Genomic DNA, 21,776 nt, shown 5'->3' on the forward strand with positions numbered 1-21,776 from the left:
TTTCTCCCTGTGCCATGGAGATAACACACACACCTGCTGCTCAGAGAGGAGGCCACTCAGGGGCTGTAATATTACCCAGGTAACTGTTCCATAACTGCAGTTAAAAGACTCTTTTCAGGTACCAATATCCTTGCTCCAAAATATCTGTCAAAGAAGATGACAGGAAAAAAATGTTGCAATCAATAACACTTGAAATTTCTCAACTTGCTGTAATACTGCCTGGCTGCAAATTGGAGGAGAAGAAAAAGCCCCAGACACTTTGCTTTTTTTACTGTTAGACCAGGCAATTTACAAAGTTCATCCTTTAATGCTGACCCCTGAACACTGCAGATATCCAGGACAGTAACATTTTTTGTTTATGAACTCTCAATTTGCTTTTCACAAGTGAAACCGATAATTGATTGGAACAAAACCCAAGGGCATCTGATATGAAAGGATATGATGTGTTGCAGTTGTTTGGCATTCCAGACTGATCTGCAGAATGAGAAGATGTGCATGACATTAAAAAACAAGCAAATATATACATTTTAATTATGTTTTGCCAGAACCTGATCCTACCAGCCTGTTACAACTGGGAAAGTACAATACTCTGTGCTGGCTCTCAACATTGTCTTACATGTACTATGCACAGATTTAACACCTACAGTAAATATGTCACTGTCAAACTCTTATCAGTGCTTATTTACATGTGGATGTGAAGATGGTTTCAGGAAAACCAACCACTCATAAAAATGCAACATTTGGGTGCCAGGTGTGGCCACTGGCTCAGGCTATCTACAATGCTGCAGGGCTATTTTTTCTATTGCATCACATCTATTTGTCTAAATTATGTGACATTTCTGAAACTTTATGTTATCTGGGAATTCTCAGAAGATACTCTAATTCTCAGAATTTGCCCCTTGAAAAGTTGTACTGTCTTCATGAACCTTGACTGCTTGTTAGCAGCAGAATTCATATCCTGGGGTTTTTGTTGCTGTTTCCTAGACAACCACTCCAGGTTCCCCCAGAGCTCTTGCTTTTCTATTCCCTGATTAAGATGTACATGCTGCCTTTGGCTGATCTTATTTGTGTGAACAGTATTAATTTTCGTAGGTGCAATATTGATTAACATTTTATTTTCTCAAACAATATTAATTCCAGTGTTTTATAAAGGATGATAGGATTACATGAATTTTAACTTTGCTAAATTATAGCTTAAGCTCCCTAATGTGGAAGTTACTCCATTTTTTTTTTGCTGAAGGCAATTTGTGGTTTACACAACAGACTGATTGAATTCTGCAGTGTAGTTTTTTCAGTTTTTATGCAGACCAGCCATGATTATTACATGCTTCTCTTGTCCTGTGCATTCCTTGCTTGCTTTTCAGACTCTCAACCATGGCATTTTCTGAGTTTGTCACTCAAGTTGTAACTCAAATATAAATGGCAGGGATGTAGCTTCTCTACTTTGGCTACTCCTGCTACTTCCAGACCCTTGCAGGAGTTTTTTTGACAGTACAAAAGCCATCAAATCTGGCATCTTGTCTTGGCTCAGTGTCTGGTAGGTGATTAGATTTCAGTTATGACCAACTTTCACTCCACAGAGTGTGGAGTGAAATCAGTTTGGGGTGAGGAAGGACAGGCAGCACTGCACTAACATGGGTCTGGGTGAACTTGACTCATGAGCTCTTCTCTTCCTGCCTGAAAACAGATCCATTCCTCCACCAGCCAGATAAGCCCATACTGAAATGACTCAACAATTTTCAAGAGGAACAAACCACAAAAGCGTTATCCCAAAGTTCAGGCTGAGTTTATGTGCCGTGCTCTTTAGGAAAAGTAAAAACCAAGAATGTGCTTAATGGGCCACAAAATCAGACCCCAAGGGGAGCTAAGATCTGGCCAGCAAATGTAGTGTCTCCACATCTTTGCCTACCAAAATTTCATTCCTTTGTCTCTCCAAGCATTTACTATATTAAAATATTAATATACAGATTATGTTGCTTTACTAAAAATGAATTATAGATGGAGGCTTTATTGGCATGAAGCTAGAGTTCTTAATACAGCTACAAAATCTTGCATACTAGGCAATGTATATCTGATTTGTATTTCATAATACATTAAAAATGCTTTAAGCCATGTTACTTCTAATATTTATCTATTTTGTATTTTTACAATAGGGACTTCTCTTTTTGTGAAAAGTTTAAATCTTAAAGAATTTGCACAATGGTTGAATGCATTTATTTTACCTGCTGAAAACTTATCTCTAAATGTTTAATATGAAGATGAAAATGCAAGAATCTCAAGCAGAAACATTATATGTGCTTTTCACCAAATCCTGAAAAGATAAATAATGACACTTACTTTATAAATCTCCACCAAGAACTGGTCCTGTGTTATTTGTGTCAATAAGGTGACCTAGGGAATACAAAAAATAGATGAAAGGTAGGTGGCACTTCCTGATTTCGTCTCTATGTAGTTCTTGAGGGAAGCATCCCCTTCTCATGCTGAATGAAAGTCTATTTGCTTCACACAGTGAGCAATTGCTTATGAATGCTTTTGAGTATTACTCACTATCTGAATAATATCTGAATTCACTGCCTGAATAAGGTATTTTTAAGGGGTTTAATGTTTCTTAAATTAGAAAAATTACTTCTTTAAGAATAGTGGGAAACAACAAAGTCCCGAAGTTTTAATGCTTGATTAATTCTGGAGCATGAGTCCTTTTGTAAATACTGGCCTAAACACACAACAGGTTTTCTATTGGTGTGCTGCTTTAATATATTTTACAATACCCTTTATTGATGCCTTGTTTTCTCACATGGCTCTTTTTGAGGAGCATTATAGACAATCAGTCAGCTTTATATGTTTCAGAATTGCTCCTGATGCCTTTCTTTCACACTAAAAAGCCTCTGTAGTACATTATACCACTTTACAAATGGGAATTTCACACTATGTTCTTTATGTACATACATAAATCGCTTTCATTTGTTTATGCCAGTGGCTTCCATGCTGGAATTGTATGACTGCTGAATAAACAACTTTTCTCCCTGAATTAGTTTTTTTCATGCCATTCATGTCTGCTGTCAGACAGCAGAGAGTGTATGTACCCACTCAAAGTGAGGTGTGCTTATCTTCAGAGCATGAATTGATTCTTAAAAACTCCTTGGAAATAGCTTGGAATTCCTTTACACCAGTGACCTAATGCAGGAGAAATATGTTTGCACAAATTTCAGCAGTGGAAGTCAATGCCTTTTTCTCAGGCACAACTTTTTACAAAAAAGAATAGTGAAAGTTGCTTGTTTTCATTTCCATCCTTCTACTAATTGACTGTAATGAGAGCTCTGATCTGCAAACAGGGGAACATCACCTAAGCAACAACTGTGGCTCTTCCCCACTTAACCATTTCCAGTTAAATGTTCCTGCATTGTTCGAGCTTACTCTCACTTCTGTTTCAGAATACATTAGGTCAAAACTAGACTCCTTACCACCCATAAAAATTTGCTGTTTCTGTGACAGTAAGAAGGAAAATTGGCATGTAAATGTAAATTCATAATGAACATACCCTTAAAGGGATGGAGCCGAAATTACCTTATTTCACAAATTTTAAGCTCTATGTCATATTTTCCATTACTTACCCACCCAATATCCTTTCCCTCCTTCCAAAACAGTGGCTGCCAACTGCCTATGTGCAGCTGTAGCCCATGGCAGTGTCTCTCCTACTGTGGAAGTCCATTTTTGAGTTCTTGGAAACAAAGAGAGCACCATGCAATCATCTGTCTGCTACCAGCCTTCTTTTCCAACACAGTAACAACAACCTTTTGTGGTTCCTTGCAGAACAGGTATCCTTTAGATGACTTGCCAGCTGCCAGCCAGCAGCACCGTGTGCACTGTGTGTAACCCTGCTCAGCCAGCCAGCAGCCCAGACAAATTGCTTTCCAAGCTGTGTAACACCAGGCTGAAACAGAGGAAAATGTGAGTACAGTACGTACAAACCTGACAGCAGAGCAAGAAAAGCATTAGACAATAGCCAGTTCCAAAATGATTAGGTGGCACCTCTGCTTGCCAGACATAGACAAACACACATGGAAATAGGAAAATAAACTTTGGGAAACATTTTGAACATCAGAATAAACCAATTGCACAGCTGCTCTTTTTTTTTCCCCCTCTAATTGGATGTCCTTGTAAAACTCTAACCTACAGGAAGATAACAAATAGGAAACAAGGAGAACTTGGAGATCAAGAGTCACCGCAGCCAGAGTCACCTTTAGACAAAGCAACTCTGGCTGGTTTCCTTTACCTGTGGGAAGGAGCTTTAGGCTCAGCCCATGGATTGAGTTTCCTGGGTATTTGTCATCAGAATGTGGCATATCTGGAGAAACCAAGTACTGGGAATCCTTCCAATGCCTCTCAATGGAAGGAACAGTTAATCTATGGGGGCATTGATTTTAAAACCCTGTGTACTCCATTACAGCCTCAACTAACCCACCTTAATGGGAAAATGATCACAGTTTATCCCTTGCTTATAGCTAATAGAACATAATAACTTGAACTGTTCATAGGATTATCCTTTGTTATAATGTCAAACTCAGAACCATTTACTACACTAAAATCTAAAAAAAGATGTACAGCCACAAAGAAGCAATTCTCTGTTCTCCAGTGCACTGACAAACTTGGTAATTTGGATTTACTAAAACTGCATACACACGCAGAGGCACAAATTGTTTCAGTTTAGCAATTTCAGATATCCAGTTCTTTGATAGAGATATAGAAAATATGTTTATATGTGAGGGAATCTTCTTAGGAGTTTAGTATTACACTGACTGTGGGTCAACACTGGATTTGGATGGCATTTGGTCTGTGCATGCTACCTGCTCTGGGCTTTCCTTTCTTTCCTGGTCTACACTTCACTAAAAATAAACAACACTAACATTCACTGAGGAGTGTTTTCATAAATCTGCACAAAGGAGTCATCTAAATCTCATACAAAGTAAAAGGAAAGCCTCACAGACTTCACAGCATCCCTGACCTTTCCCTCACACCTGCTCTCCTCCTCCTACGCATCCATGGATGCAGAGGCAGAAGATTTTCATGGCAGAAAAACAAAGGGAGGCATCCGAGTCCTTCATCCTGGGTCACATCCCTGCCTCAACAAGATACCATTTAACCTCAGCCTGAACCTGATTTCCATGGGCCATGGGAACAGTTACATAACAATGAACAGTCAAAACACAAATAGACAAAGACTTTACAAATCAAAGCAAAGGTAAATTGTTAACTGTTATTTTTTAAAAATTCCTTTTGTCAGTAGCTTATCTTGAACTAAATCTATAAAACCACAACTTTAGCATTACCATTAATCCATTAGTTCTGATACTGAGGAGATAAGTTCTTTAGTATCCTTTTATTCTAAATAATTTAAAAAGAATGAGTCTTGAGGAAAAGCTGCAGCCTTAAGAACATATCCCTGTAGTGTGGCTTTATACTTTGTAAAACTATCAGTATGTGCCCCTTGTACAGCTAGAGAATTCTCAGGTTTGACACTTGTCTGCAGGACACTGTTGCTATTTCATTTTCTTAATGCTGCAATTAAAGATTTTTCAAACTATTCCTGATAGCACAGTCAAATATACTGCAAAAGTTTTTTTACCTCTCTGAGTGAAAAACATCAGTATGATAATTGTAGGATGCTATATATTGAAGACAACCTAAAAATCTCAACATGTCAGATGTACTCCCTCCTCTTGTCCTTTTACAAATGCTTAAAATTCCCTCACATTCCAGCTCAGTTACATCTAAATGGAGCATTGCATTCTGTTTAGCAATATGTAAAATAAGATGATAACTCATAATGCAAAATCCAATCCCAACTTAATGTGGTGGTAAGAGAAAACTGCTTTTATTCCCTTCATCACATAAACATGCCATGTGCCTTCACAGTGTTACATGTGATGCAATTCTGCAGCTACAGATGAACCCAAATTCAATAGAAAATGTAAATCAGAAAGAAAACTTTTATGGTCTATGCAGTAATAAAGACTGACCCTGGTTCTTCATGAGGTTTTTTATAGACCTCCTCCCTGCAGAAGATATCCAATGGCAGGAGAGTTCTGAAACTCAGAGCCAATAAAGAGCACAGAGAAGTTGAATAATCCCTCTGTAACTGTGTTGGACCTTACGCAGCTTGAGAACTTTTTTCCCTATAAATTGACTCTCTTACTCATCTTATTCTATTTCAGTAAATCAAGGGATGACTCATAGAAAATCAGAATCCAGGCACAACAAAGATACCATATAACAAGTCATTTAGTTTATACTGAGAATGCTGGCAAATGTATATGTATACATGCTGACTGCTCCCCTGAGCAGTCACTGAAGCTTTTACTGCTGGATAATCTCATTTTACCTTAATCAATGGCACTGTGACATTAGATTTTAAAATAGGTGGGTTTGCCTATGGTAATAATGCTGTACAGCTGACTCAAGAATAATTATTAAGGATGAAATTGAAATTAAAGATACATGCCGACTGCCTAATTTACTTGTACTTCTTAAGAACTATTTATTACTCATTTAAAGAATATTTTCAGACAGATTAAATTAAAAACACCATTTCTTTCTATGCCAGGCATGTTCAGAAAAAAAACCCCTGCATTTTAGTTCTGAATCCAGCATTTGAATAAGCTGGGAGAAGCACTAAATTAAAAAATAAAAGTTGACAGGGCTCAGCTGTCACCTGGCTGACATCTCCTGTCCACATCATGACCACAAAGCTGAAATTGGTTTGGATTTCTTGTGTTGTTTATTGTCTGGTCCTGCTCAGATGTAACAGTGGCATTTCTGAGCAATAACCAAAAAACGGTATTACATGAGAATCTGGAGACATGGTGCAGTATATGGCAGAAGGTAAAACTGCTTCTGCTCGTGCTCTTCAGCATGTTACATATTAGTAAGATATAACAGAATTTATGTGAGCTTCATAGCACACAGTACATGATAATTGCACTCCAACCTGGCTTGTGAGTTTACACAAATGCTAAAGCCTCTCTCATTGTGTCAGTAGAGATCTTTGTGAAAGACAGCAGACAGGGTAACTTTCTGTTTTAAGCTGAATGTTTCATGTTCTTTCTCTCATATCAAAGTACAGTCCTAAACCCCTTGCAGCCCAGGCATTCCAGATTAAAGCCTGAAAGCCTGTAGCCCTTGGATGTTGCATCAAGTGGATCAAACATTCCAAACCAACCTCTGGACTTTGCAATGCATGAGTTCATTCTAGTTTGTCTTCCACTTTTCTATTCTATTCTGCTTAGAAAGTTCTTAAATTGGTCTTATAAACGCACCATCTGAGTACATTTCTGAATCATGTTCTATTTTTGCCCTGTTCCCTCAAAATAACTGATCCATGCTGTAGCTTTTGGTTTGGGGCTTTGGTTTATCTTAGAAAGAGTTGTTTGTACTTTGAGGTTCTATACTTACATCAGAAACCACAGAGATTTTTGACACTACAGTTTTGGTCTGAACTCCAAGAATTGTCAGTCTCTGCTCTCCCCAGGATTACAGGAAGGAGTGTTTAGGATCATACTCTCTGCTTCTGAGCTTGTGCCCTGAGCATTGGTATGATGCCCAACTTTTAGACTTGCCTTCTTAAAGGTATTCTCATTCCTCTTATTTTTTTCTAAGAGAAGGAATAAATGTCTTACATCTGTCACTAAAACACTCTGTGGTGGTTTTTGTCCACCTTATGAACAACTTTGCACATTATCAAATAGTTCTTATATGGGCAGAGAGCCCTTCCTTTTGGAAATGTTATAAAAGCAACTCAAGCCTGAATGCAGGTGGAAGGTTTCACAGAGTCCTTCCTCTTGAGCAGCAGTCAGAGAGCTGCTTCCCCTTTACTGACCACACTATTTCAAGTGTTAACGTGTCCAACATCACTGCCCTCTCTCCTGGTGGCCTGCCCCCTATACACAGACTGAAAGTGGGTCAAGGACCCATTGAAGAATTACAATTCTAATCAATGTTTGAGTCAAAAATCCAGAGCACTACTGAATATAGATGTCATTTGACACAGTAAATTACAGTTGATGTATAAACAAATAAATAAAATGCCCAAGTGTGTAACTGAATTTCCTGCTTTAGCACAGATAGGCCATGAGCAGAGTGAATTTCTAATTAAGAGAGAATTGCTATGGTAACCAGAGGTGGTCACAGATAATTGGGTGTGAAACCCCATGAGGCCTCATGACAGAGGTGTCTGCATATATTATCCAGCACACTTTCTGTTTCTTAAATAGAACTACATTGTCAGGTCAAACAATATGTTTTGTATTTTAGATGCCTTCTTTTTGAGCAACCAAAGTGCAGCTCATAAGGGGTCTCAGGTCTTCAAATGCTATCAGAACAGTCCCTATGCAAAGAGAAACTGGAGTGAGGATTCTTAGCCTTAAATTACTCTCAGTGGGGAGTTAAGAAGGTGTTTGACTCTGTTTGCTATGGGACAGAGAAGGGACATGGCTGCCTGTGTTGGCAGAGCAGGACAATCAGGGACAAAGGAACACTGCTCTTCACAGTGGGACTGTGCACACTGTCCAGCCCCATGATTGTCTTGATACTGCATTGTATTAGTTAAAACAATTATTATTTAAAGTTGATATTTTGTTATCACAATTCATGGGAAAGCAAAGGGATAATCACAGAAACTGAATTATTCTGTGCAACCCAGACCAGTCTGATCAGACCAGAGGGGATGCTTAAAACTCACATTGCATCAGCACAGTAACACCTGTATCAGCAACCAATTGTGATTAAACAAATTTACTTAAATTTACCGACTTAAGCACTTTCTTTCAGATAGTTTTGTGTTATCTTAGCTAATTAGATATCCATTATCTATGTAATAAATTGTATATTATCTGTCTAATTAGCCTTGATGAATATTAAAGGAAAATCTCATTATTTCAAATTGTTGTTCTGGCACAAGAATTCTAAGATTTGTATTTAAATCTGTTCTTGAACATGTGGATATGAATGAAAGGTCAGCTCTTTGCTTTGCAAATCCCCATTTCTCTGTACCAGCTCTACTTAAAGGGCACAGAGCTACTTCAGTGCATCCAGTGTCCCTCTGGTCTGGAGGAACTGTGTGAATTCTCAGGACAGGATGAATTCGGAAATGGGTAGGATAAATAGATCAACTCCTGCAGATTTCCAGTACTGCTGCAACTCAGAGAAGTTTTGAAACTCGCTTCTTCTGAGACCTTGAGCATCTTTTAATTTCCCATATATTGATGGTGGTTCCCAAGGTGCATTGGTGCATACAGTTTCTCTATAACCAAGGACTCAATTAACAAGCCATAACACATTTTCATGTCCCTGTTATCAGCAAAAACAAGATCATACCTGTTCTGCATCTTTAAATGAGGCAGTGGGTTATTAGTCTCTCTGCATATCTGAAAAGGCTGCTCAGCCACTCTGAAGGTGCAATGTGTAAACACAGTAGGGCATTAAAGCCATCAGGAATTATCTGACAGAAAAATTGTCAAAGGTAGTCAGAGCTCTTAGTCTGCAGTGATAGTGCCAATCTAGCTGTGTTCTGCTGTTTCTGCATGTCCAGATTTCCCATTAATTACACCTCAGCAGGAGTTCTGCATACAGCAGTGTGGTCAAAGACATTTTCAGTCCCTAAGGAGAAGCAGACTATCACAGTGTACCCTCTGTCACACAGGGAGGAGAGCCCTGCCCGTGCTGATTAAGTACAGCAGTTGACAGCAGATGTTATTTGTTAATTACTGACACATCCAAAGGGTCCTATGGCTTGACAGCCTTGGTAACAGATCCATTACCCACTTTGTTTTATCTCATTATGAAACATATGGTGGCAGTTTGATGTAGTACAATTTTAAACATTTTTTTAATGTATTCCTACCTTGAATTCCTCACTCACTTTTTTCATTTCTTTTTGATGGGTCAGAACATGTGCTTTCTTTTATTTTCCTTTTTTCTAGTATCCAATTACCTTGTGTTTTCAACTGCTCAGAGGTACTGATGTATCTCATCTGCCAATTAATTTTTTTTTCACCTTTGAAAAATATCAACCAAATGGTTTCCAAAAATGACAATTATATCTAATGCATTGTTTGAAATTAAAGTACCACTGCAAAAATGGCTCTCATGTTTTTAACTGCTTGAAGCCATACATGTATCACTTTGGGTGCACAAAGAACTGTGTGTTCCATCACTGCATTAGACAAAAGCCCACTGAGAATTTGAGCTGCTTCAAGATAAAACTGAGTGGAGTAGCTAAATTGTATGCTACAGAGTATTAGTGTGTATCTAAAGCTCAGATCTGAAAAGCAGATCCATCAAACTGCTCAGCAGCTCAAATATAAAGGACATTAGTTTTTTATTTAGTCTTACAGTTAAGAAATACACTTGCTTGTGTACTCCAGTGGGAACAAGGTCTGTCTCCAATGACAGACATCTGAGGTGTTACCTGCTTTGATTTGTAGCTAGAATGTTACTTAACTATATAAATTGTATTTGATTTTCTACTTCTCTATAACCTATCTTCTCTCTTTGGAAAGCACCTGAACATTTTCCTAGGAACAGCAAGGTCAGCAGGACCAGGGCAGTGACTGTCCCCCTGTCCCAGCACTGCTGAGGCCACACCTCAAGTCTGTGTCCAGTTCTGGGCCCCTCATGACAAGAACTGGGCATGGAGGTGCTGGGTCATGTCCAGGGAAAGAAACAGAGCTGGGGAGGAGCTGGAGCACCAGGGGCAGCTGAGGGAGCTGGGGGAGCTCAGGCTGCAGAAAAGGAGGCTCAGGAGGGACCTTCTCACTCTCCCCAGCTGCCTGGGAGGAGGGTGCAGCCTGGGGGGATTGGCCTCCCCAGGAACAGAAGGAGGGGAAATGGCCTCAAGTTGTCTCAAGGAAGATTTAGATTGGATATCAGGAATAATTGCCTCACCAAAAGGGTTGTCAAGTCCTGGCACAGTGCCCAGGGAACGGGCAGACTCACATCCCTGGAGGGATTTCAAAGTTGTGTGCAGGTGGTGCCTTGAGAAGGCTGCTCTAGAACAGAGGCTGGGCAGAGCTAAAGAATAAAGTAGGGATTAGTTAGGAGGCCTCAATGATACACCTTGGGCAGCACAAGAGCCCAGCCAGGGCTGCACCCAAGGTAAACCTAGAATGGTCACAAAATGGATGGCCAGTCACAGGGTCTCTCACTTTTGTAAGTTCTGGTCCATTTGCATATTGAAATTAATTGTCCAATTCCAGCTTTAGCCCATGGAGTCCCATCCTTGTTTTTCTCTCTTCAGTCCATGTTGTTTATGCTCTTGGGGGCCTGAGATCTGGATTGGCTGTCCTTGGTCCCAAGCTAGAGAAGGAATTGTTTTGTCTCCCTGCTCTGTGAAGAGAGCTCACCAACATTTAATATGAAGTTCAGAACTACACGCTAAAGCAGCACTAAAGAATCTGGAAAATATAAAAGCTAAAACTTAAGGCATCACATATGGCACTTAGGGACATGGGTTAATGAAGGACTTGGCAGTGCTGGGGGAACAGTTGGATTTGATGATCTTAGAGGTGTTTTTCAACCTGAATGATTCAATGATTCTATATAAAATTGGGAATGTTAATAAACATAATTTAATTTCCAACTAGAAACTGAAATATAGAAACTGTCAGTGTAATTGGCACATGTTGAAGCATCTTCCTTCATGGATGATTTAGCACTTGAAAAATAGGGAATAAAATTAAGAAAAAGCAAAATACTTATAAAAATTAGGCATTTAAAAGTAGTATTAACCTGATTAAATATTTTCTTGCTATATTCACTTAACCTGTAAATATTTTTCAGAGATTGAAGCTATGTAATAGCAATATGAAATCTATCCTATAATACAATAATTCCCAAAAAAAGGCATTGTTTCTGACAGCTCTGGTAGATATTAGTTGGAATTATTAAAAACAGGGTTTTTTCATGCAAAGTTCCACAGAATCACAGAATATTCAGAGTTGGAGGGAACCCACAGGGATCATGGAGTATGAAGTGAATGGCCCACACAGGGATCAAGGCCACAAAAAGTGTAGAACTCACTCTGAGTAAAACAAACCCTTGATGTACCTCAGCTGACTCTGAACAACACACAGCACCAGGAATAAAATTAATCATGAAAATATTCTTAATAGGAAAATTGACTAGTTAAAATCAGAGCTGAGCCCTATGCAAGGGAATTTGTCAGACACGAATTCTAGAAAACTGGGGAAGGGCAGATCTTAGTGATGCAATGGAGAATCCAAAAATATCACTAACTCAACACAAGCAGGTGTAAAAAGTGAATCTCCAAGCACACAAAAAGCTTCCCACAGAAAGACCAAGCCTGAGGTCCCACAGCTCAGTATTTTTAACAAGTGCAAGTGCAGAGGCTCACCCAGAGCACAACAGTTTGCTCAGCACCCAGCTCTGAAGGCAGGACATCTGTTAATGAGGGGCCCACGTGACTGAACCAATTACAAGCTGCATATGAGTAAGGCTAGAAGGTGACATTAAAAATAAAGACATTTAGCAATGACAGTGTAGGCATAAGGTAAATGCACTTGCTGAGCATCTTTAAAATACTGGGAAATAAGAAATATTGGAAATGACATGGATATTGTTGAATTGGAAATAAAGAAAAGTAAGTTATCACCATGGTTCTTAAACATCTCCCATAATAAAAGCCTGCTGTCCCAGTGCAGGTCAAAAAATGGCAAGAATAATTCAGAAAATAGGCATCACACACACACAGACACAATCTGCATGATGATTTTCTAGAACAAAATCAAGCACGACTTGCAATATATCAAAATGTCAGCTATCTATTTTAATTTTGGGAATACAGTAAGTTCACTACAATACTTAAAAGGTCATTCAGAAAGACTGAAGTGCAGTAGCAAAAATCTTACTCTAAACATTATCTTAAAAATATCTTTGCTCTTTCTTCTGACAGATCGTTTGTATGAAGAATTTTCCTTATAGCCTTAAAATTTTTAGGGAAATTAAAAAATATATAAATAAAAGCAGAAAACCCTCCAGAGGTCCTTTCCTGAAAAGAAAAACTTTAAACTCTCTAGGCCCATGCAGAAATGCCAAGCTGTTACAATTTTCCAAACACAGCCTGGAGCTTTGCCTGGATGCACAGAAAGATCAGTAGTCCCTTCCAGTGACCTTGTTCTTCCCAGGATTTTAGAGATGGCAACTAAGCAGCAGCATCCCAGCACCTGGACAAGGCAGTGGAACCCAGCACATAAAGGGTTACAGCCTCAACCCTGTGCTCTCCAGCCCAGGCCTGGGAATCTGCTTGTGTCTCCCCTAAAGATCAGATTTTACCCTTCCCAGGCAGTTCCAAGGCTCAGACTGCGCAGGAAATGAAGCTCCAGGGGCCAAGGAGCTGCCCCTGGGACCAGACACGTCTGCAGGGCTGAAACTCCACCCCTGGGGTCTCTCCAGCCCATACAGTCCCATCAACAGCCTGCAGCTATTTGTGCTCTAGTACCTCAAGCAGACAGAAAAGGAAAAAAAAACCCAAAAAACCCTTGCTTGAAACTATTAATTTAAAGTTAATAGCATAACTTTGCTTTATGATCCTAAGTAACAGATATGAAAAGCAAAAACAAAATCCTAAGGACTGCCAAGACTAATTAAAAGTTCTGTCATCTAACTTCCATAGTGACACCTAACCTGTACAGATTTTAAAAGATGGAGATAAACATCACTGTGAATTTTACAATAAGTGTCTGTCTTTTTTTAACATGAAGACTTCAGCTAATTAGATCACTCCAGAATGGCACTGGCTTGAAGAATTGTAATTTAATTAAGCAGCAGGTTATTCTGTGAGGATGAGGAATCTAGCAACACTTTATTTTTGTTAACCTACAGCTTTGTCTGCTGGAAATTGATTGAATGCATTTAATGCTTCCTTTCTAAAGGAAGCATTATATGCATTTAATCTTCTTTTTTCACATGATATGGAAGCATCCAGTTATGAAGTGGATATGAAAGTGCCAGTTACGACACAGTGATGAACTGGATGTGAATTGCCAGCTGTATCATGGTGCAATAAAAGGAAATCAAACATTCAGATGTGGACTCTGAATGTAAAAATGCCAAACCTCACAATTGTGGTGGCATTGCCTGGCATTGTTTGCCTTCCTGTTTGAGTGATTTATCTAACTTGATTATAAACTGAAATGTTTGAGATGATTTTCAATAAATACTACTTCTCATGTGAAGAAATAAGATTTGAACAAAGTCTGTTATGAGCATACATCATTCTAGAAATACACTGAAAAAATGAACATAAATCAAAGATGAAATTACAAAACAACTGAATAGGACAAATAGGATGTAGAAACACTCTGCTTCAAAGAAAAGATGTTATTTTTTTATTTTCTTCCTGGTAAAGTAGCATATTTTTACCTGGTTACAATAAAATTACCACAGGATATTAAAAAAAAAAACAAGAAAGTATTTAGAAAATTTTATATATATACACATTTGCTTAAAAATTCTATATGTAAACATTAGCATAGCAAGTTAAAATAATATTACAGCTTATTAATACATATGTGAATATTGTACATATATATGCTTAATTAATAATATATTTTCTACAGTTTAATAGCAACAACAAAAAAAATACCTCCCCTAGGTCAAGAAGGAATTTCAGCTTCTTCAGTTGCCAACAGGTTTGGTCCCAACTCCAAGACACTGAATTCTTCATCTCAGTGTTAACTAAGAAGGTAAAGCACAGCCTTTCAGAACTGTATTTTCAACCACACTTACATTTTTATAGTGTTTAGTGTCTTAAATGATTAACACTCAAAAAATCCACTTCCCACAGTTTAACTACTGTCATGGCATGGAGATGGTTTCTGAAATCTTGTTAAAAGAACTCATTCCCCTACAGGGAAGTGCAATAAATTCTGTTTTGATGTGATAAAAAACAGGTTTGTTTTTTTTAAGTCTGGTTATTTGCAGCAATTTGTAAATTTGGAAAAGTCACTCCTTTCTAAACATTTCAGTGCTGTTGTATAGAATAAATTCATGCCATTATGAATGAAAAACTAAGCCATCAATATTGATTAAACTATGCCCTCATAATTTTTGTAGAAGGAATTCATAAATAATCTAAGTTCTCTATAACTGGATCATAAAAATACAGTTAGTGTAGAGTGAGAAATAAATTGAAATGTACAATGTCACAGCACTGTAGAACAATAGGTTTATCTTGCATTCAAAATGTGAAACACAAGCAGGTTAATCAATAGTTTAAAATATATTTTGTATTTCATATAGATATTTTCCTATATTAAAGTGTTTCTTTGAATAAAGAATGCTGTGAAACTACCAAACTTCCAAAATAATAATCAAGTCAATATTCTATGTGATGCAGGGTGCTGACTGAAATACCCTAACCTATAGAAAATGAAGGAGGGAAATCCTTTACTTTCTAGAATTGCTTAATCACTTTTCCAGAAGTGACTCAAGATCCAGTTCAGAAGCATTACATTACTGTTGTTTCCAAGGAGAAAAATGTGTTTGTGTGTGGAACAGGTTTATTTTCATATACCCTAGAGTTCCAACTGGAGGAGCCTAAGGTTGCTTCCAAGATTTGCAAGGGTGTATAGCAGCAGGATTTGGTTAAAAAGTGGGATTTTTTCCTTTTAACCAGCTGTTCCACAGGTTTCTCACTGTCACTTCAAGCAGGTAACTGTATTTCTATCCACAGGTACATATTATCTCTTCCCACAATTCCAAGACATTGGATGAAAAATGTTTCGAGGTGGGGGGTTTGAACCTTTGAAATGGCACAAAACTTCTAGCAGATCTGAGATCCCTGCATTCTGTGAAGGAAAAATAATGACATCAATATCAGAAAGCACCAATTACTGATTCTGGTAATAAAATACCAGGTTCCTAATCATTAATATGTCCTGGCAGAAGCATCATTAGTTCACTGGGGATTCACCAAGTCTCATTTATTATTAGCTTGCTGCTCTGAGTCAGTCAACCCCATTGTTAGAGGGTTTGTATTAATTAATTTGACAGCTACCATGTAGATATTATTCTGTACAATAAAACATGACTGCTACAAAGAAACACCCCACCTTAGCAATAGGTCACAATTTTGAGCCAGTAATCTTTAATACCATTCTGTTCTTTCTCTAAATGCTTGTATTAATTCAATCACAATGGTTTATGACTTGCAGTAGATTCTGTAAGGTAGCATAATTTGATTACAACTATCACATCAACAATATATTCCATTTAAAAGACTGGCTTTGAAATTATTATCTTCCTAAGAATATGTGACTTAATGGACATATCAATTTAAGCCTTTATAGCTACGTCAATATCCTGCCTCATATGAACCTTGCAGATTTATTACTATTATTATTATTATTGAGAACTTTGATTTAATTTGCAAAAGCCAAGTCGACACATTGCATTCTCTATAATGAATGAGAGAATCTCTAAATAAATGAGATTCTGAAAAACCACAGTCAGTCTGTGAATACTGATGGAGACATCTGCAAAAGCTGGAAGAACTCTGCCTGCTCTGTGTTTCTCAGGGAAGGGTTCATGGTGGAGGTGACTGGACAGCAGCACTGCAGTAGAAATTGTGCCATTTTTTACAGTTTATTTTGAACAGTCACTAAAGGCTGCAGAGGAGAAGCCCTGATCTAAAGACAAAGCAGGAATGAAATGCTAACAAGACCACAAATTGCTCCAGGCTGGCTCTACCAGCCAGGAACAGCTCCAGGCCCAGCCTGTCCTGAGTCCTCATCCTGGGATTACAGCACTGGCCACTGGTGCCAGCAGGAAGGGTCAGTAATGAATTAATTAATAATTCATTAGTAATGAACCCAGCAGCTCATTGTGAGCTGCCCACTGAGCACAGACAGGGGCTGAAGAGCTGTGAGTCAGCCAAAGGAAGTTTAGAACTGTACAAAAATTGTAACTGGATGGAATTGGGTGAACAGGATAAGCTGATAAAATCACTCCACTGGCAGAATCATTGTTACAGGGATTTCAGATGAATAATGTACTTACTTGGGGTTCCTAATACCAACTGGTCAACTTTCTTCAAGAGGCTTTGCTGGTTCTGGTGAAGGAACAGAAGTGGGATTTCTAACAGATATACAGGACTCTCAGACAGAGCCTTTCAGAATGCCTTGAGGTGGTAAAAAATTGGGCATTCCTGTCAGCAGGCACTTACTGACACTCATGCAGGTACCTCTGTAGTCTTCTACATAACCAGGGATATAAAGTGGGAATGCCACCTTGTGAAGAAAGGCTTTCATTTGATTATTTGCTGGAATTTTAGCAGAGCTTTCGAAAGGATTAATAATGCACCCATGATGGTATCTTGTATCACCAAGTGAACATTGTTTGCAGACTGTCATCTTAGCAGCTGATACACAATTCAGCTAAAGTTAACAAAGAGCAATTTGTACATGGTAAACAAGTTTAGTATCTTTATGTGATCTACATACATACTCTAAAAATTACAAGAAGAAAGATAATCAGGAATGAAATAATTTTAAGAGCCAAATGCAGATACAAAAAAGTCCTTTTAAACAACTAAAAAGAAACTCAGTCTGCAGTAAATGAAATTCCTTACCATTTGCAGTTTGCTGAATAAGTACTTGAATCTGTGAATTATTTCTTGAAAATGAATACAGCTTCATGTAACAGATACACCACAAAGGTTTCCACACAGTGTTCTTTCAAATTTACTTGCAATTCAGTGTTAGTATATGTGCCATATTTCTACTAACCAAGTCTCCACTTTCTGAAAAATGAGTTAAAATTGTTTCAAAGTGGGACCATCATTACAGCTACTTCTCTTTCCAACAAAGACAAGTTAAATCATCAGCAGTGCATCAGGCTGAAGAGTTTGGAGAAGATACTTAACTGCCAATCTACTCACTTTCCTTTCTTCCTAAGTGAGTGTCCCACTGTAACTAACACAAAATACCAACAGTAATTAATTTGTCAATGAACACACAGCAGGAAGCTCCCAGGCTGGCCTTTGGGCTTTTCTCTTTGTCTGTGTGGTACCTGACATCTCTTACTGACTGGGAAATATTGGTTCATTTCTGTGATGTGGTTTTACTTAGTGGTATTTCACCTACTGAAATTTCTGACCTGGAGAGTGAATCCCACTCCTCTCTGCCACATTTTGCTGTTGAGTGCAGTCTGGAAGTTCCACATTTCAGTGCTGGGAACCCTGCTCGGGCAGCGCTGGTGCCACTCCCTGTGGGTAACAAAGCCTTTCTCACCTGAGAGGAGCCACTGGAAACAACTGAGCACTGACCTGCCCAAACAGCACTCACTGCTCACAGCACTGCAGAACACAAATTCCAGTTTGCTGGAACTTTATAAAGCACCGAGGTACAAAATCTGTTATTAATCATCAGCTTGGTTTTTTCCTGGAGAATAATATGTGAAAATTTAATATAATGAATGGATAGTAAAATGACAAGATACATCAATTTAAGTAACGTTATCCAAAAAAACTTCTGAGAGGAATGATGTTCTTACATAAAGGAAAACTAGAACACAATTAATAGAAAATGTGAACATACACTGCTTAAACTTAATGAAGAGAAGAAGATAGCTAAAACATAATTAACTGCCTATGGCAGTGCAGCTAATGGATGCTGAACTGGATTCCAGTTAATCCATTTCAGGACTTCCATCACTTGTAACAATTCTTGTCAATTTTTTAGTTACTCTTACAGTAGTAGCATTACAAATTACTTTTCAGAAAGAGGTGATGGGTAACAGGCACTTTCATTACAGGCAATTTTTAAGTATCACCATATGAAGGGTATTACAAAATCAGATTAAGAATTCCACCCCGCCCTGTTAATGACGGAGTGTTCTGTATCAGAAACCACAAATTAATAACAAAATATAATCCAAGACTTAAAAGCACTGTTTTGTACCACATTACTTTTGTGTATCCTTGTGGTGGTTTGTAGAAATGAATAATATGGCACCTGCCTTACAGCAAGACTGAAATTTCACTAAAAATAATTACATTCTCTGATTTTAAAGGATTACTTCCCTCAGATGAATGCTATTGAGACTATCTATCTAGAAATGTACAAAAGCTATTTTTCCACCTGTAATGTTTTTCTCATCATCTACACGGTGAAGTTTTTTTAAAAACCTTTGTGTGTCAGAGGTTGACAATAAAAAAAACCAAAACAACCCAGTCTTTCTATTTACAAAAGGTAATAAATTAGTGAGGTTCTTTTAAGTACATCCTTCTGACATATTAAGTAGAGATAATCATAAAGGTTCTTCTAAGGAGAAAAAAAATAGTCTTGACATGAAGCCCACATCTCTCTGGAACAGAAAACTGTACATGGAAAAGGGACAACATAATACAAACAAGGAATTCATTGTGACAGAAGGACTTCAGAGGAACAAAGGAGAATTTGTGCAGTGCAGCTTTACAAAACAAAGGAAACGCCGAGCAGTTTGCTGAGCTCTGGTGAAGAGCCCTCGTATTCTTTGAGAAAGTGATTGCTGCCTTCCAAAGTAGTTAATCAGGATATGACCCTTGGTAATGAATGTCTCTTTTCAGGATTTAAGTTGATGCAGCTGTAGTCTCTTCAGGAGCTTAAATTATAAATATAGGCTAGGAAGGGATGACAGAACCACTGCCAGTACGTGCTGCCCACGGTGCCAAGGGCAGCAGGGTCAGAGGTCCCCGCTCTGAGGCTCCAGGCTCCGGGACTCCCGGGGGTGGCCGCGGGACAGTTTGGGGAAGCGCGTGCTCACTCTGGAGCGATTGCTTTTGCTCACTGCTTCTCCAGAGGCTGGGATATCACTAGGGAGACAAAAAACAAACACAGAACAGCTCATTTATGTTCCATGGAAATTGTTGTGTAGTTACTTTCAACATGAAAAAAGCAGATGTGTTATGAGAGCCTGGCACATGACTGCAAAGTACAGCACACATCTTCAACACCACAGAATTGCATTCTTTCTACTGGTGTCTCAAGTGTGAATTACAGAATGGGCTCTTTCAGAAATGAGAACTAGTAGAACTTTCAATACTTTATGGAAGATTGCAAGTTACAGGATAAAAGCGGATCTCTATGAGTTGCAGATCAGAAATGGTGGGAAAAGCATTTTGAAGTGATAAAAGTACAAGCAAAATAGACGAGCTTGGATGATGCTCAATTAACGATCCTCTAATCATGGATGGATGTATCATTACACGATGAAGTACATTGGTAATACATCCCTGAATTCTTCAGTCTCTCCTGACCCACAACAGACTACAGTCTTACATGAATGAGCCTTTTGCAAAAGACTCTGAGAAGAAGTACATTAAGTTCAAAACCAAGCAGTAACAGAAAATTCCAGCTTACCTAGGTGACATTCAGGCTATAGACTCCTCGGAAAACTACAGTATAAAGGGATAGCATTGTACTTTTGCCATTCTTTTACACGACTCCACATGGTTTTTAATTAAACTACTTACACACAGACCAATAAATAAAACTAAGTTTTGGATTTAGCAACTCAGCTAAGCAATAAAATTACACAGCATACAAAGTCAAGCTTATTTTCCTAAGTGAAAAACCCCAACTTTATCATATCTATCTTCAGACTGTCATAACAAGTCCAGAAAGGAGAAATTGCTCATCTGCACTTCCAGTCATATTAAACAAACACAGACATATTTTAAAACAATCCCCAAAGTTCTCTGTGCAGTTTCTTTTCCTGCAGAGTGACGTTTCTCACAGACAGGCCAGTCCCTCCTGCCAGAGCCACAGGCACACTCACGCCCCACTGAGGCATTTGGAGCACACACATGGGAGAGATGTCAGCAAAGCAAAAGCCTTTACCAAGCCCTGGGATTGACTGGAAAATTCACTCACAGAGCACTTCTGCAAGAAGGGCAGCTATCCTGCCCTGCCTTTGGCTTCAGAACTACAGTGCACACACAGCTGCCCCCACAAAGGGAAGAGAAAAATACAGTATGGAAAAGTTATGTGCAGTTCAAATGCTAAGCAACAGAAAATAAATTTTTGTGGGTTTTTTTAATGGCAGAGTATTTAACTAGTCTAAATTTCTAAGCAGAAAACTCTGAAATAGCTTTAGTTAAAATAATAAAGGATTTTCTTAAAGCAAGATTCACCACATTCCTATTATAGTATTTAGTCTTCCAAGGTAACTTAGAAGTTCGTTGTGTGAAAAAATTCATAAAATACCTGTGACATACCTCCTCCTCTTCTTCAATAACCAGATTAATATGTTAGATCTTTAATTCCTTATTTTCCTTGTCACTAAAATAAAAAATCTAAAAATTAATTTAGCCTATGTTATTAATTCTTGGTAGCCAAGGATAATTGGACTTCCAACTGTGACCCTACAGTTTCTTACTCTGAAACTCAGCAATGCTATCTAAGTTGCTGTAGAGAATTCTGATCATGTGAATCCAATTTCAGCTGTGCTCATTACCATGGATTTCTTTTAGTAACATGAATATTATTACTCATAATTTTTATACTATTTATAAAATTGAGCAATGCAGTGTCGATACTGTAATTCTTGTAAAAGAGAGCATGTGACATTGACTTCAGAGGGTTGTGATTTTGTTTTAACACATGTATTTTTCAGAACATGTAAATGTAAAATAATCTAAATATCAAACATATAACGGAATAAAATGAAATGTTCACCTCACTGGGTTTTGCTCATCTAAAGTAGGTTAATTCCCCAGCACAGTG

General features: G+C 38.2%; 1 protein-coding gene across 1 annotated transcript in view; it reads right to left on the bottom strand.

Moving 5' to 3' along the window:
• Window positions 1-14,424: 14,424 nt before the first annotated feature.
• SNX29 (sorting nexin 29) overlaps window positions 14,425-21,776 on the bottom strand; it is a 101,001-nt gene continuing 93,649 nt past the window's right edge. The window contains exon 21 of the mRNA XM_058815770.1: window positions 14,425-19,864. Within this exon, the coding sequence (XP_058671753.1) occupies window positions 19,735-19,864 (130 nt within the window). The 3' untranslated portion in view covers window positions 14,425-19,734. The remainder of the gene's footprint in view (window positions 19,865-21,776) is intronic.

The sequence above is a fragment of the Ammospiza caudacuta genome, chromosome 17, assembly GCF_027887145.1.
Source record: "Ammospiza caudacuta isolate bAmmCau1 chromosome 17, bAmmCau1.pri, whole genome shotgun sequence".
Taxonomy (NCBI): domain Eukaryota; kingdom Metazoa; phylum Chordata; class Aves; order Passeriformes; family Passerellidae; genus Ammospiza; species Ammospiza caudacuta.